We start from the raw sequence: 15,954 nt of genomic DNA on the forward strand, positions 1-15,954 counted from the left end.
AAAAAAAAAAAAAAAAAAAAAAAAAAAAAGAGACGAAGAAAAATCTTCAGCAGACAGATCAGCCTCGCCCCCCATCACTGTTGCAATACGATGGCCTCCCAAATTGTGGAGGATTTATCTCCTGTTCTTAATCACACATGAAAAAACCAAGCAATTCCCTTAAAACCTTCCATTTCCCACCAATTTTCCCTTTTCAAAACCCTAATTTTCGCCCCCAGTTTGTTGTTTTCCGAAAACCTTACCGGTTTTCTCTTCCGATGATGCCCAATATTTGAGAAAACTGATTCCATTACGTTGTACTTTCTCATTCTCTTGAATCGGAGCCCGAATTCGAGGATCTGATGGATTTCCAAGAAAGAGATTCGTCCATGGCGATTTCCAGAACCTCGAATTCGTATATCAATGGACCTTCCTTGAGCCATTCTGCTTGGTTTGAGGTTCGGCTCTTCTACGTTCGGATTTCTCCCTGTGTGATTGATAGCGTTCCCGACCATCTTAATCTGCGTCACCTTCGACGCGAAATTGGTGTTTCCCTTGAGATTAATGGGTCTCAAATTCCGGCCTCCGACTCTGTTTCTATAGCCCTTCGCCGCGATCGGCTCAACAAGGAATCCTCGGAGGTTACATACGTTAGCACCGATAGCATTCGGGTTACGGGGGGTGTGGAGTTCGAGGTGTATGAGAATGAGGATTTGATTCTCTGTGGGTCTTTGGAACGAATCGAGACCAACTGGATTAATGGGAGCGTTGGATTGGAGAACAATTCAAAGACAGGTTGGACTATGGAATGTTTCATGGCTGCGTCCATGTGTTCGGGTTCGTCGGCCTTTTTCCAGCCTAAACTTGGGGTATCCTCACCGGCAATTGAGGTTTATATCGCCGGTTGTTGTTCCGGTATGCCTGTGATATTGACGCAGACGATTCAGGTTAGTCCGAGGCGGAAGAACTTGAGGCAATGTGCCCTGGATGCAATTCCGGAGGATGAAGAAGTGGGAAAGGAGGAGAATACAAGTAATGGGTTGATTCGGCACCAGAAAGTGCAGGTAAAATTTTGTTCTCTTCTTATATTTTTTCTTCTCAATTCTTTCGGCGTTGTATGAGCTCAGGAATTCTAGAGTGCACATCGCATTTTGTTGGTGGATATAAATTGGTTTGTTGATCCACGAACAATAATTCTCCGAATCTACACAACTCAGGACCGGTAAGAGTTGCAGCAGATGCTGTTCATGAACTTCCACATGATATTAAGCTAAGATCATTGTTTTTGTAGTTATTTATTTATTTTTGATAACGGGGTATGAGGATCCCTTACCTTACATCCTCGAGGACTTCACACACTTCAGTTTAAATTATTGAGCTCTCTACATGGGCTTGAATCCAGCATAATAGTGGTCGTCTTGCCTCATAATTCTCGGTAATGAATTTCCATACGCCATAGAGTTGGGTGACATTTTGAGTAGTGAATCTTCCAATGTATCATGCTCTTCACAGTATTTAATGCTTTAGAAAGAACCAAAATGTTCAAAATTTCATGGTAGAATGCTCATACACAACATGTGTGATAGGAATAAAAGTGTTTTTCTCTCTTTACTGTAGTTTCTGGTTGTGAATTCAGTTCGTGTTCTCCTCTATTGCTTGAACACTACTTTTCATATTATTGCTGTTAAAATCTTGGTTGTCTTACGGCTGTTGATTGACTGCATTGTACTCGATCAATCGTTCTAAACTAGGCAATTTCTGGGAATACGTCGATCTCTAATTAAGTTACTATGTACCCCTGTGATTTGTCGAGTTCTTGTGAGGTGTGGAACACTGTTTAGTTGATTTTTACATTACTGATTACATTCCTTTCTTGGATTCATGTAGATGATAGAGTCTGAAGTTGATGATTATGACCCAGATGGTAAAATGGGGCATGGTTTCTACAGTGATGATATGTACACTGGCGAAGATGGGCAGCTTTCATGGTTCAATGCAGGGGTTAGAGTGGGTGTTGGTATTGGTCTCGGTGTGTGCCTCGGGGTTGGAATCGGTGTCGGCTTGCTCATGCGTTCATACCAAACCACAACAAGACATTTTAGACGACGGTTTACATAATTAGGACACTCTTGCTTGGGAATCTGGTGGCTTTTTTCACTAATGAATAAAGGGGAAGAGATTTTCGGGTTCCCATTTCCCGGTCGTTAAGCCTGAACATAACATAAGATAAAGCAGGCAAGGAAGTAATACGTTGATAGGACTTTGAACAGAATCAAGAAGTCATTGACAGCCACTCGAGGAAGTTGAGCTTAACTTATTCTGTAGGCAGGATGAAAGCTGTACAGTCTTTCCTTTTTGTTCTTTTCTCTGCACGAAGCACTTTCTCTCGGGGACGGGCAGCAGAGACTGACCTTCTTGCTCATTTCCATGGCTGCTTACCTTTTATATGAATATGTTTCTTTTCATAAAATGCAGGGCTCGTGTCGGTGCTTATCCTCAACGGATGTAACCTTTTATCGAAGGGTTGCAACGGAACACAACCCAATGGATTTGCTAGGACAGAATAAGCTTGTGTGAGGTTTGACTTCGTCTTACAAGAGTATCTACTGTTCTTTACCAGTTCTGTATATAGGATACTACCTCTTCTGTTTTTGCCTCTCTGGGGTTTAATCACAATTATAGTCGCTTCACATTGTCATTTTTCCGTATACTTCGATTTGTTTCGATTTAGTCTCGGTAGTTTTGTGAACATATTAGTTTAGTTTCTGAGGTCGATTATCCAGTTAAATCGTATCGAATGGTTGGGGCTTAGTACATGTGGGGAGTTGCGATGACAGTTTTATATGTCGCACCGTTACACACTAAGTCCTCATATATAGATGTATTTCGATTGCTATTTAACTGGATAGTTCGATTTTGAGGCAGAATTAATATTTTTACGAAAGTACAAGAACTAAAACGGAACAAATGAAAAGACGGGATGATTCAAATCATAAGTACTAGAGTTACATTTTTTTTCCCTTTTTGTTTTTCGTTTGAGTTGTTCTGGCCCAAAATTTTCTTACCTTTCATGGTGTAAAGTTCTTAACTTTATGTGGAAGAGTTTTGTGAATGTTATATGCATCAATCAATCTCAAGCAGCGCCTTGAGCTCATTTCATTATCATCTGATTTTTTTTTCTACTGTTTTCTTCTTCTAACCATGTAGATATATAGGTGGGAGATACCACATCGATGATACGTAACGAACTAAAGTGAATAATATCTACTAGCGGTGGGTTTGGACTGTAATAGTATCATAGCTAAATATTGGGCGGTATGTCAGTCCCTAGGAGGATAGATTGTGAGATCTCATATCGGTTGAAGAGGGAAACAAAACACTCCTTATAAGGGTGCGGGAACTTCTCTTAGTAGACGTGTTTTAAAATCGTAAGGCTGATATAATGATACGTAACGGACCAAAGTGAATAATATCTACTAGTAGTGAGATTTGACTGGTACAATAGGTAATTATAAAAAAGTTATTGCTGCCAGATCTTCTATTAGTTAGATAGCGACACCTTGGTTTCTATGCTTACTCCTTAAGTTGTGAGATCCTCTCTATACCTATGCTTACTCCTTAAGTTGTGAGATCCTCTCTATACGCTCGAGTTCATACTTTTATTTTATTAATGTTATTGTTTACTTATACGATTATTTTGTTTTGGCTTTACCCCTATGAATTAGCCAGATCTTCCATGAGTTATGTTTTTGGAAGGAGTCCATAGTCTTTTAGCTAAATTGGAAATCTAAAAGTTAGAAGGTTCATGGGGAAACGTGTGTAAAAACACGGTAAAAAATACATACTCGTGGTGTCAACTTGAACTACAAGAAATGTAAAATAGACAAGCTTAGAACGGTCTTAAAGGTGTCTGATTATAATTTTTTAAAATATCGATATTTTTAAAGCTTAGAACGGGTTTGACGAGGTACTTTTTATGGTTAAAGAATTTGTAGATGACTGACTTCTGTTGTTTGGATATATATCATGCTCGTTTGAGATAAATACCCGTTCATCTCAACGTGAACTCGAAACGTTACTCATTTTACTCAATTGTACTTTATAAATGATGACACGGAGCATGCCGAAAACAATAAAAGCCATTGGTCAAACTTTTTCTTTTTAATAGGCCAAACTCTCTATGGATATTAAAAAACCATCCAATCATCAAACATTTCAATGCTACCACATTTATTATACAATCCAATATCAATCTATGCACTCATAATATTAAATAAACAAATTAAATTCTATTTTAAAATTAAAATAATTTTTAATTAAAAAAAAAACAAAAATCTTAACAAATTATACAAAATAAATAGATAAAAATAACATTATTGATTGCAGTTGAAAATAAAATAAAAATGGTATGTATTTCATTTAAGTTTAATAGAATTTAATTTTAATTTTGTAATTTTTAAAAGGAATTAAAATTGTAATTTTGGAATTTAAAGATGTAATAACACGAACGTGGAGGATTAAATTGTTAATTTAAGAAAAAAAGAAAGGATTATTGGTTTGAAAGTGGAAATTACTATTTAGGGGTCATAAGGTCCTGCTTGCAATAATTTGAAGGAAGGACATGAATGGAATAAAGTGAGATCACGAGGGTATGTAATAACCTAGCGAAGGGCACAGATCTCACTGACTGAAAGCTTTCTTCCCCGCTCTGAAAAACGACCCCTCGCCGGAAGAAGGGACCTTCAACTACCAACTTCAAACCAATTGCAGAAAACGAGTGCAGTGAGGGGAATGTCGATTTTCCATTGAGATTCCACCGGAGTTACGGGCTTTGCCACAAGTTGCAGCGCAATACAAGCTTCGAGGAGGTGGCGGTATCATTTCTGGAGCTGCGACGGAGGCGGCTACGATGAGCAGAACTCTCAGATCCTCCGCCGCAATGCCTCAACGGAATAACCCTAAACCTCTACCGTTGGTCGTTACTCTCAACTGCATCGAAGATTGTTCGCTGGAACAGGATTGTTTGGCCGGCGTTGCTGTGGTGGAGCATGTGCCGCTTAGTCGTTTGGCGGGCGGGAAAATCGAGTCGGCTGCGGCGGTGCTTCTCCACTCGCTTGCGTACCTCCCACGGGCTGCTCAGCGCCGGCTTCATCCTTACCATCTTATCCTATGTCTCGGTTCGGCTGACCGCTCTGTCGATTCCGCTTTAGCTGCGGATCTTGGTCTCCGGCTGGTTCATGTCGATACTTCCCGAGCGGAGGAGATTGCCGACTCCGTCATGGCGCTTTTCCTTGGATTGCTTCGCCGCACTCATCTGCTCTCTCGTCATACACTCTCGGCTTCGGGATGGCTCGGGTCTGTCCAGCCTCTTTGCCGTGGCATGAGGCGCTGTCGAGGATTGGTTTTGGGGATTGTTGGCAGATCTTCTTCGGCTCGGGCCTTGGCTACGAGGAGCTTAGCCTTCAAGATTAGCGTGCTTTATTTTGATGTCAATGATGTAAGTTTCGTTGCTCTTTCTTAATGTCTTACTTCCAAATGACGTGATTCCATAGCTAGATATTAGTACTCTCTTCGTTGGATCTGTGACGGTTACGTTGGTTGGGAGCTGAGTTAAATTCTATACCGTGCTTTATTCGTTTTTTTTGCTTTCCGCACCATGCTTTATAGGAAGCCTAGAAACTGAGATCATGGATTCCGTTGGATGTCTGTTTGATATAGCAATATTTCTGATTCCCGTCTCCTGGTGCACTAGACTTTGGGCCAAGTAAAGATGTACGAGGGCTTATCATTTGTTCTTAGTTCATTTAAACGAGCTGATTTTTATGTTTCCAAGTGTTTTCCATCTTGGGTGCTTCACGCATGTGGAGTAGCAGGTGCATGCTACCTGATAATGGGTAAATTCATTGTTCGTCTACTTGCTTGCGTTCACGTTGACTGGATATAGCTTATTCTCTATTTTTACTATCAGCATCATTTTCAAACTTTTCGTTCTGATATCCTTTACACAGGGAAAGGAGAAAGTGAGCAAGTCCACGGTAACATTTCCATCTGCTGCTCGAAGAATGGATACTCTTAATGATTTGCTTGCTGCAAGTGATCTTATATCACTTCACTGTGCTCTAACAAACGATACAGTTCAGATTATCAATGCTGAATGTCTGCAGCATATAAAGCCTGGTATGTGTTAATTTGCATGAATTTGGATTCATTGTTAAAGTTTTTATTTCCTTATGTTTTCTGTTGATGGGAGATTATCACTTTTTACAGGGGCATTTATTGTTAATACTGGTAGTAGCCAATTATTGGACGATTGTGCTGTGAAGCAACTTCTGATTGATGGAACCTTGGCTGGCTGCGCTCTGGATGGTGCTGAAGGGCCACAGTGGATGGAAGCATGGGTGTGTAACCTTTTCACATGGTTCTATAAATCAAAATGCTATAAGAGGTTTTAGCATTTTAAATATTGTGATATTGTTTTGTACCTCATTGTTAGTGGCACACTTTACCTGTCTATGGTTTCAGAACTAGTAGAAATTCTAAGAAGAAACAGAGAAAGCATTAAATTATTCTTAGCTCTGCTGCAGGTGAAGGAAATGCCAAATGTATTGATACTTCCACACAGTGCAGATTACAGTGAAGAAGTTTGGATGGAGATCAGGGAGAAATGCGTCTCTATATTACAGACATTCTTTGTTGATGGGGTTTATCCGGAGAATGCCATCTCTGATGAGGATGAGGACGAATGTGAAGTTAATGAGGTAAAAGAACAATCTGATGATCGAGGTATAGAGGGCAGCCTTCAGCTTGCGGTTGTTGAACAGTTGACTGATGATAACCACTTAAGTCCAGAGAGCTCCCAGAAGAAAGGGTTGAATCGCTCAACTGAGTCATCCAGTCAGCCCCAGAGTTCCAGTTTGTCTCAAACTACTGTGACCCGCTCTGATGGAAGGCGCAGTAGGTCAGGTAAGAAAGCCAAAAAAAGGCATACACGTCAAAAATCTCAACAGAAGGATGATTCTCTCATGTTAGAAAAGGAAAGTACCTCTCATCGAGAAGATGATACTGCCATGAGTGGCACAGATCAAGTATTAAGTTCTAGCTCCCGATTTGCTTCCCCTGATGAATCGAGAAACAGGAAAGTGCCTATGGAGTCTTTGCAAGAATCTATCTCAGATCCATCACTTAAATCAAAAAAGAAATTATTTAGAAAGTCTATTGATCAGCTGAAAGATGGGTATGTTGTAGCCATGTATGCTAGAGATTGTCCTACACTCCATGTATCCCGGCAAAGAGTTAAAGGTGGTGGTTGGTTCCTTGATACCATGACAGATGTGACAAAAAGAGACCCTGCTGCACAGTTTCTGGTAGTTTTCAGAAACAAGGTTTGTGTAGGAACTTTTTTCTTTGTTAGACTAGTTGCAACTTGATAGCCGGTATAATCTTCTGATACTTTAATTTCAGGATACGATTGGTCTTCGATCTCTCTCTGCTGGTGGGAAGTTGTTGCAGGTAAGAAGACAAGCTTGTTGTACCATTTTGAGCTAGAACTCTCTGCTGTTGTGCCAACCCGTCCCCACCCCCACAAACTCACACATTTTATGAAGACATTGATGTTAGTCAATTCTTAAAAGAGTGGAACATCTTGGCATAAAGAAGTAAACTAAGCAGAGTTACTAACTAGGGTTGAAAATTTTGTTTTTTTGGTTATAAATCTTTTAAGTTTATGTAATTGTTTCTCTTTCATTGTGCAAACCAACTGGATCTCTTTTTTTTAACCTTAATTGGCTCAAGGGGGCCTCTTTTCATGGCGACCTTTTTCTTCACCTCAATGAAACATTTACCATTTCTATTTTTTTAAAATCCATGGAATTGAAACCTTTGAGCAGGGCCCAGGCCAATGTGGTTGTAGTAAAATTGTTTTAATTTGTTATATGTAGATCTTAAGTTGCAGTTTGATTTTTCATATTGCAGATAAATCGTAGAACGGAGTTCGTATTCGCTAGCCACAGTTTTGATGTTTGGGAGAGTTGGATGCTTGAAGGTTCTCTGGAAGAATGTAGGCTGGTCAATTGTAGAAACCCATTGGTAAGTTCTTTGCTTACTACTTTCTGGATTGCACACTATTATTTTTAGTTCATGAATATAATTAGACACGGTCATTTGGATTCTCTATTTGTCGAATTGAAAAGGTCTAATCTTTCCATGTATGAATCCAGTGAACTTAGTTATACAAAATAGTATACCTGTTTTTCTCGTCTCAGTATATAAGATGATTCAGCTTGTTGATCTTGCGACTATGAGATGTTTGATTAAGGATAAGCTTGGCCACTTTTAAAATAGGAAAAGTGTTTCTAGCTAATAAAAAAACACTTCCAAATCAAATTTTAATTCTAAAAACTTGGAGTGTTTTCCTTGTGAAAGTATTTTACTTCGAAGTACAATTCTTAAGAGTCATCTCAAACTCCTAACACATGCCAGTGCTTCTTTTGCAGTATGTAATGTAAAAACCTTCCTTTTATATATGAATCCTCTTTCTTCCGCTCATCTCTATGGTTTTGTTTATTTTAATGAAAATTGTAGGCACTTCTGGATGTGCGCATTGAAGTTCTCGCAACTGTAGGTGATGATGGAGTTACTCGCTGGCTAGATTAGAAGTATTCAAATTTCCACCCCTTTTGTCCACTAATTCAAGGTTTGCATAACTTCGAAAGCTTGAAAAGTTGTAGAGCATTCTTTTTCCTTTCTTCGTTTTTGGTTACCTTATTCCTCTTTCGGTTGTTTGCCATGTTTAAGCGGAAAGGCCACCTTCTTTACTATAGGCTTTGAAGTCTCTGTCTCTGTACTCAGCCTGTGGATGAATGAGTGTACTTTGTAGTCTATTTTAGAGCTTTACGAAGATTTGTCAAGATTGAACGCACTTTCTCTCTCGACTAGACTTCTAGTGTAAATCATTGTCTTGCTTCCTTATCAAGTCAAAGGTTGATGGTGGGCAAGTGTCTTAAACCAACTTTCGGCCTTCCAAACACAATTTAGAAACGTGCCCCACCTTGTCAAATGCAAACTTAAACTTGAAGCTTGCATTCACAAACATAAATAATCCCCACTCAACTTCTTTTTTTTTCTTTTTCTGTTTGTGGACGATGATTACTGTTTAATTTTTAATTTTTATTACTATTTATTTTTGTGAACAAAACCTTCAAAACAGTATTAAATTAGGTCGTGGGTTAGTTATAGAAATGCTTGGAAGGCCTGAATTCGGTTGGAAAAGCTTCAAATGATGGGTAGTACCAAACTTAGCTAGATCCTGGTTGTTCTACTTGTTTCTTTTGTAAACCTAGTATATTCTGCACCCCATAGATTTTGGTAAAATAAAGTCAATGCCCACCTTTTCCCAATAAGTAAAGTTACATTTCTTTTTCTAATTAGTACACCTCACTTGTCTCTTTCTGCTTGCTTGTTTGTAGTAGTCCATTCTTTATATTATAAATTAGGATTGGAGCAGGTTTTTTTGCTTTTATTGTGACAAAAGATTGCAGGAGTAAAAGCAAAGAAAAAACTTTTTATTTTATGAAGAACTGCTAAGTTAGTTTAGCCATCTGTGTCAGACTGACGTTACTTGCTTCAGCAGATTTCTGTGCTTATTGGCATATTTTAATTGGCTGCTGAGGTCAGGATGTGGGTTAGAACTACAAAATTAAGCCTCATATTGGTAAGATAGTCAAGAAGGAAAAGTGTATGAAGTTCACAACAGCTGAGGAACCTCGTTTACCTAATTTTTGGAAACATAACATGACTAACTTATTACTTTGTCCAATTTTATGTGCAAAGAGACGCCTGGATAAGGCCACAATGTTCTGATGCGAAGTCCTTGCCGGCTATGGGCGACGCAGAGGTACTTTTCGCTGTCACTCTCAAATGGATAACTGATTCCCTTTGGTGCCCCCATGCTTTGCCCATAACTAACACTCTCCATGACATTTGCTTATTCTAATGCCTCCTCTCCCTTTACCTTGTGTACTTTTTGTCTCTTTAAGAAAAAGTTTATTTGGAGTGTGTTCGGGTTTCGTTGTAAGGAGAGTTGGTGCGGTCGAAATGAAGTTTGAACTCATCCTCTTAATATAACACTATGGTCAGATCATCCCGAAGTAGATTTGAATCTCCGACCTCAAAGGAAATAGTAAATTTCAGTTACTGTTGTGTGATGCTTGTATTGGCATTATCTTGAATTATATTGATTTTATAGTATTTTTTAACTAGGTTCTTTCGTGTAGTTTAAAGGTGAGAAGTCGAGGTTCATATTTTCTTGTCAAGTTAACCGGTTCGACTCCTCACACAAAACAACCCAAAATGTAAATATTCCTTTAAATTGTTTCCAAAATCATCCAAATTTTATTAACATAATCATTTTTATTTAAAACTTGTCGAATTGCATTAGTTCTTACCATAAATTTTATGTTTTGGTAAATTGAGCCATACACCACTTAAAAATATTTTTTAACGTAGAAAAGGTACCGTACGAATTAGTTGAGGAACACGAGAATAATTTAGGCATGCTATCAAACTATTTTGAAATTTTTTTATTTATTGAAATTTGTCGTTTTTTGCAAGCTAAGTTAGTTAAAGAGTAAAAATAATTTTCCATTTTCGAAATTAAAAAAATGGAAAAAGAAAATGTTAGTAAAACACTGATCTGTGAGGGAACGCAGACGGTAGTAGGCCCAATTTTAAAAGAGTTAAAAGCCTCGCGTCCTCTCCACGTGACCATCACTGCCTAACGACAGTAGAACCACGTGGGACCAATCAAATTGAACTTAAGGAGCCACGCGTAAGGCGTAGATCCATCGCATATAAACCACGTTACGAACTGAGCTGAAAACTATAATATTATTGTATTTCCTTTCCCACTAAAGTCCAAAAGTCGGTTGAATTATAAACCACATTTTGTACTCCAACCCAACTCCACCATACAAAAACGAAAATTCCAGACCCAAAACCAGAAGCAAAAATTTGCTAATTCAACCCAACAACACTGATCTTTGATCTCAACCTACGTATTTCTCTGAAGATTTGATGATTTTTTTGGTGTCTGTGAATCATAATCATCATTCTGCTTGAGGATTTTACTCAGATTCGATGAGTATGAGCTATTTTCCTGGTATTGATTCTGTTCGACCTCCAACTGCTTCACTAAGAACTCCTGCTCCGCCTACTTCCACTTCTAATTGTGTTGCTTCCTTCCCGGTCTCGGAGGATGCGAGTAAGAAGATCCGAAAGCCCTATACTATTACCAAGTCGAGAGAGAGTTGGACGGAGCAGGAGCACGACAAGTTTCTTGAAGCTCTTCAATTGTGAGTGATGCCTTTTCATTTGTCTGATTGGGAATTCAATTCAGTTTTGTGGATATTTTATGTATCACTGTTTCTTTAGCGGAGAAAATTTCTAGATAGGCCGAGAGAAGTTTGGAGGAGGAGTTCACTTTTAGTTTTTTCTTTGATTTCTCTGTTACTTTACATTTGAGCACAGTTTTTGTGTTTAATGACTTTGAGTGTTTGAATACCTGGAATTCCGTGCATTGACCAGTGAATTCTGCTTTTCAATTTCGGATGAGGAAATAGAGGATCTTCGCTGTCTTCTGAACGCTCTTTAGTTGATTAGACCTAAGGTGCTGGAACTTGAATCCCTGCTATACAATATTTTTGATCGGGCTATCCTTCTTAGTTTATGTTAATCTATGTTTATAAACAGAGGTAAGTCCTTGTTTAACCGATACAGACGTTATTGAGGGAAATCCGCGTCCTCTCTACGCATTAGTGAGCATCACGGTTCTAGTTTCGAGGCGCGCACGTAGCTGTAGAATAATGTTTTTGCGCCCAAGTTCTTGAGGTCGGTATGACTCCTTTACCACAACCTCCCTGCCGGAGGTATGGTCAAATTATTTAAATTAGCACAGTGACTAGAACACAGGGGACTGTGTGATCTTGTTTCCGAAGCAGGTTAGAAGTCTGGGCTAATCGTACGATCGCCTCTTACAGTTCTGTATCAAATTGAGTGAACGCCTGTTCTTGAAATCGAGTTATTTTTTCGTTTTTTCCCACTATCCTGTGTACCTTTTATCATCATCCCTCTCGTGTCAGAACTCTCTCGCTTGCATTTCTTGTTCTTGAAAGTTTGTGGAAAATTCTTACGAAATTCTGGGGGGAAACACTCCTTTCTCTCAATCTAAAATGTGGAAAGGCCACAATCCATTTACCTTTTGCGATGCCTTTTTTTTTGTTGTTTACTTTTTCTCGGATGAGTAGTTTGGAATTTGTCAATCTGATTCTATCACGAAGACTTGGATAGTCACATCATAGGGTTTCAGTCCTTTGGACGATGTAAGGACCAAGGAAATTTGGTCCTCTGCATTTCAAGTTGAAACCTCCAAATTTATCCAAGAAATTGTCGAGTGGGTGACATGGAAAAGTTTAATATTAACAGAGCGGGGAAGAATTGTTAGGCCTAATAGAAAAGCCAGGTTGGTTTTATTGTGAGAAATTTGTAAATGAAGTGATTAAGTGGTTCCTTAACAATCTAGGCCTCTTTGGAAGTTGCCAAGGACGCCTTTACGGTGGCTGCAAATTAGTATCTGGAATCAATATCACCAATGCTGTATGAGAAGTTTTATTTCTATAGGATCTTGGTTTTGCCCTTGCTTCCTATGTAGTTATTTACGTATTATTTCTACGCCCCTTACAGATTTGATCGTGACTGGAAGAAGATAGAAGCATTTGTTGGCTCAAAAACAGTTATCCAGGTAATTTCTGTAGCAGTATTATGGAACTCCTTTTAACAGTGTTGTTTCCACCCGCCCGCCCTTTACATTTTCCTTATTTTCTTCTAGCTCTTCTTCTTTGGAGGATCGAGGAAGAATGTTCAAAACTTGGTAGTGCTGATCTTTAAATTATATGGCATCTTCCAACCTAAGATTTCAATTTATTTTGATGACTTTGTACCAATCCTTAAAATTCCTAAAACTCAGTGTTTGTGAGGATTGGATGATTGTAGCATTCTGTAAATCAAGTTTAGTAAATAGTATTCAAATTATTCCAGCCTGTTTTACTGATGAACTCTTCAGCGATTCTTAACCGCGAGTTCTGTCGTTGGCAGATTCGCAGTCATGCTCAAAAATATTTTCTAAAGATTCAAAAAAGTGGGAAAAGCGAGCATGTACCTCCTCCTCGACCAAAGAAGAAAGCATCTCATCCATACCCACAAAAAGCTCCGAAGAATGGTGAGTGAATTTTTTTTGCTTCGGCGAGTTGATCTATCATATAAAAACCACCTGGCCTGATGTGTAATTTCTGATGGTTCCAGCAACCACTCAGAGTCCTGGGATGTATCCACCTTTATCTACTCCATTTGAACCAAGATATACTTACATTCCAGACTCAACAGCAGGGTTTGGACTTCCCAGTCCACATGCTTCTTGGAGCTGTAGTCCAGTGCCGACCATTGATTTTTCCCAAGTACCCAAAGGTTCTAGCCATCAATCTTCCTTCTTACTGTCAAAGATTTTTCTGTTTTTAGGTGTCTTCCATATTTTGACGTCACTCTAGATTTTCTTTGAAACTAACGATTTTGTTTTTAGATCGTGTAAAATTAGCTGGACCAACATCACATAGCAGCAGTAGTGGGAGCACTTCACGGACAAGGAAAATTGGAGAAATTTCTGACCAAGGAGATCAAAGCATGCGAAACATAGGTATGCCTTCAATTTTCTATGCATAATAGGCTTTGAGTTTGCAATTGAAAATTCTAAAATATTTGACTATGATTACAATTATTTTGCTTGCATTATTGCCAATTCATGCTTTATTCCTCTTCTAATAGGATTCTTGGATGTTAGTTTCTACATAATATTTTCCTCTAATAGACCATTCTATTTGTATGTAAAAATTAAAAATGGTGCAACAAGGACCTGATATCCTCCATGAGCCTTGGAATTTTGGAAACAAATTCTTGACTCCCTTATGCATAAGTATTTTTTCACTTCAATTAATAATGGTCGAACAGAAGTATCATTCTTCATAAGGAAAACCGGAATATTGTTTTTCTGGCTTTCTGGATTTTCATATATACACTTCACTAACATCATTTATTTTGCTTCGCTTCAGTAATGCCGGATTTTGCTCAAGTTTACAGCTTTATTGGCAGTGTATTTGATCCCAGTGTGTCGGGTCATCTTCAGAGATTAAGGAAGATGGACCCAATAAATTTAGAAACGGTATGCACTCTATAATTTTAACATCTAGTACATCATATGGATTGGTTATCGTGCATTGGTGGCAGTGAGGATAAAAATGTAGCGGCTGTCTTACTTTCTGGATCTAAATTTTCTTGTTATTGATCTCTTTACCACTAAAAATGCTTTAGTTATGTGCTAAACATATGTTTGTTTCTCCCAGGCACTGCTTTTAATGCAAAATCTTGCCATCAACTTGATCAGTCCAGAATTTGAAAACCACGTAAGTTCTTTTATGATTTTTTTCCATGTATAGTCTTCATAGTGCTACTCGAGATTTTCATGTTAATTTACCATTTTCTCTACATTTTCATGTTAATTTACCATTTTCTCTACATTTTCATGTTAATTTACCATTTTCTCTACATTTTCATGTTAATTTACCATTTCTCTACATTTTCATGTTAATTTAATAAATGGGGAGATCATATCCCTAAGGTTACGGGATTTTAAATGACCAAAAAAACAAAGAAAAAGTAATGTCACACTCATCTATTATTGGGGTTTTCATTTACACGATTTGGTTATCAAGAGCTAGAGATACTGATTTTTTTATAATTCATTTACCAATTTAATGCAGAGAAGACTGATTTCATCATATGATGAAGGCATGAAGCAAGCTAAAGCTGGTAGCCTCTATAACAGTCTATACAATGTCAGATCACACAATACCATTCTATCTGCTTAAAAAATAATAAGGTTCAGCACTCGGAGCATTGTTCATTTTTACTTCTTTTGGAATGAAGCTAACCGATCAAAAGCGTGCAAACCCATTGCACGATAATATCAAATGAACTAGAAGTCAGGAAAGGAAGTTGATCTTATGGCATATTATTGTATATGCTCAATACATTATGTGGACATATATTGAGCTAGTCGTGCTGGCGACCGTTCTCAACTATATCCTATCCTTGTAAATGGTTTGAAGTTGATCATAAAGCAGTGTAGATAAAAGTGCTTTTGTTCCCTGTTTGTTCCCAGCAAATCATCGTCATGTATAGAGGTTTGAGTGCCATATGCAAGGTTTCATACTGTATTACATTGGTGTCTTGTATATTTATTAATAATGTGAACAAGACCATACCCTCCATAAGATTGGATCATAAAGTAATCTTATTTGTGAATCTGCTTAGTTAATTTTCTTTTGGTTTTTGTTTGCATGCTTTGTGTATTGACCTTGATTGTTCTTATTGTTCTGATTCGAAATCATGAATATTCTTCGAAGAGCTTTGAAGTCTCTAGCAGGCTCATCTTTGGTCACCCTTTGTTTTAGAATGATCCTTCTCAATAACTCAACTGAAACATCCTTATACTTCGGCATGGTTCACATATTGTATATTGTACTTTTATAAATGGCAGTAATTATTGTGCTGTGTGTATGTGTGTGTATATATTGTTAAATAGCACATGTATGAATAGTTTAAACCCCTTTATGGAAGGAAAAAAAAAAAAAAAAAAAAAAGGAGATAATATACGTTAAGTTCAAACTCGGTTCAAAGAATTCGTACCAATTTGTATCAATTGCACTTGCTCTAACTTCTGAACTTCACATTCTCATTTCCTTGAGACTTCAATGGAGGATCCCAATCCAGCATATGAAGTAAGGTCGAGCCAATTTTCGCAAAGAGGAGCCCTAATTCTTTGTATTTTTCCTCGAGAGACAACGAAACGGTCTCACTACTAAAAATGGATCC

At 38.1% G+C, this 15,954-nt stretch overlaps 2 protein-coding genes across 5 annotated transcripts; both read left to right on the forward strand.

Moving 5' to 3' along the window:
• The first annotated feature begins 6 nt into the window (after nt 1–6).
• Nucleotides 7–9,789, forward strand: LOC111431978 (C-terminal binding protein AN-like). Of its 2 annotated transcripts, XM_023068749.1 has the most exons (9): nt 7–1,043; nt 1,867–2,087; nt 4,894–5,476; nt 5,988–6,156; nt 6,247–6,377; nt 6,564–7,361; nt 7,441–7,488; nt 7,951–8,064; nt 8,560–8,982. In XM_023068749.1, exons 1-9 carry the CDS (start codon nt 342–344, stop codon nt 8,629–8,631), a joined length of 2,838 nt encoding a protein of 945 aa, XP_022924517.1. In that variant the 5' UTR covers nt 7–341; the 3' UTR covers nt 8,632–8,982. The 2 variants fall into 2 exon arrangements, with proteins under 2 accessions (XP_022924517.1, XP_022924516.1); XM_023068748.1 differs by lacking the exons at nt 7–1,043; nt 1,867–2,087 and adding an exon at nt 9,608–9,789 and having other exon boundaries at nt 4,616–5,476; nt 8,560–8,671.
• Nucleotides 9,790–10,877: 1,088 nt separating this feature from the next.
• Nucleotides 10,878–15,384, forward strand: LOC111431984 (protein REVEILLE 6-like). 3 transcript variants are annotated; one of them, XM_023068759.1, is made up of 9 exons: nt 10,878–11,327; nt 12,715–12,772; nt 12,860–12,901; nt 13,126–13,249; nt 13,333–13,494; nt 13,607–13,720; nt 14,133–14,242; nt 14,424–14,483; nt 14,846–15,384. In XM_023068759.1, the coding sequence occupies exons 1-9, from the start codon at nt 11,113–11,115 to the stop codon at nt 14,861–14,863; spliced, it is 903 nt and encodes a 300-aa protein (XP_022924527.1). In that variant the 5' UTR covers nt 10,878–11,112; the 3' UTR covers nt 14,864–15,384. The 3 variants fall into 3 exon arrangements, with proteins under 3 accessions (XP_022924527.1, XP_022924525.1, XP_022924526.1); XM_023068757.1 differs by having other exon boundaries at nt 10,880–11,327; nt 14,841–15,384; XM_023068758.1 differs by lacking the exon at nt 12,860–12,901 and having other exon boundaries at nt 10,881–11,327; nt 14,841–15,384.
• Nucleotides 15,385–15,954: the final 570 nt, after the last annotated feature.

Source organism: Cucurbita moschata, unplaced genomic scaffold (genome assembly GCF_002738365.1).
Source record: "Cucurbita moschata cultivar Rifu unplaced genomic scaffold, Cmos_1.0 Cmo_Scf00037, whole genome shotgun sequence".
Classification (NCBI taxonomy): Eukaryota; Viridiplantae; Streptophyta; class Magnoliopsida; order Cucurbitales; family Cucurbitaceae; genus Cucurbita; species Cucurbita moschata.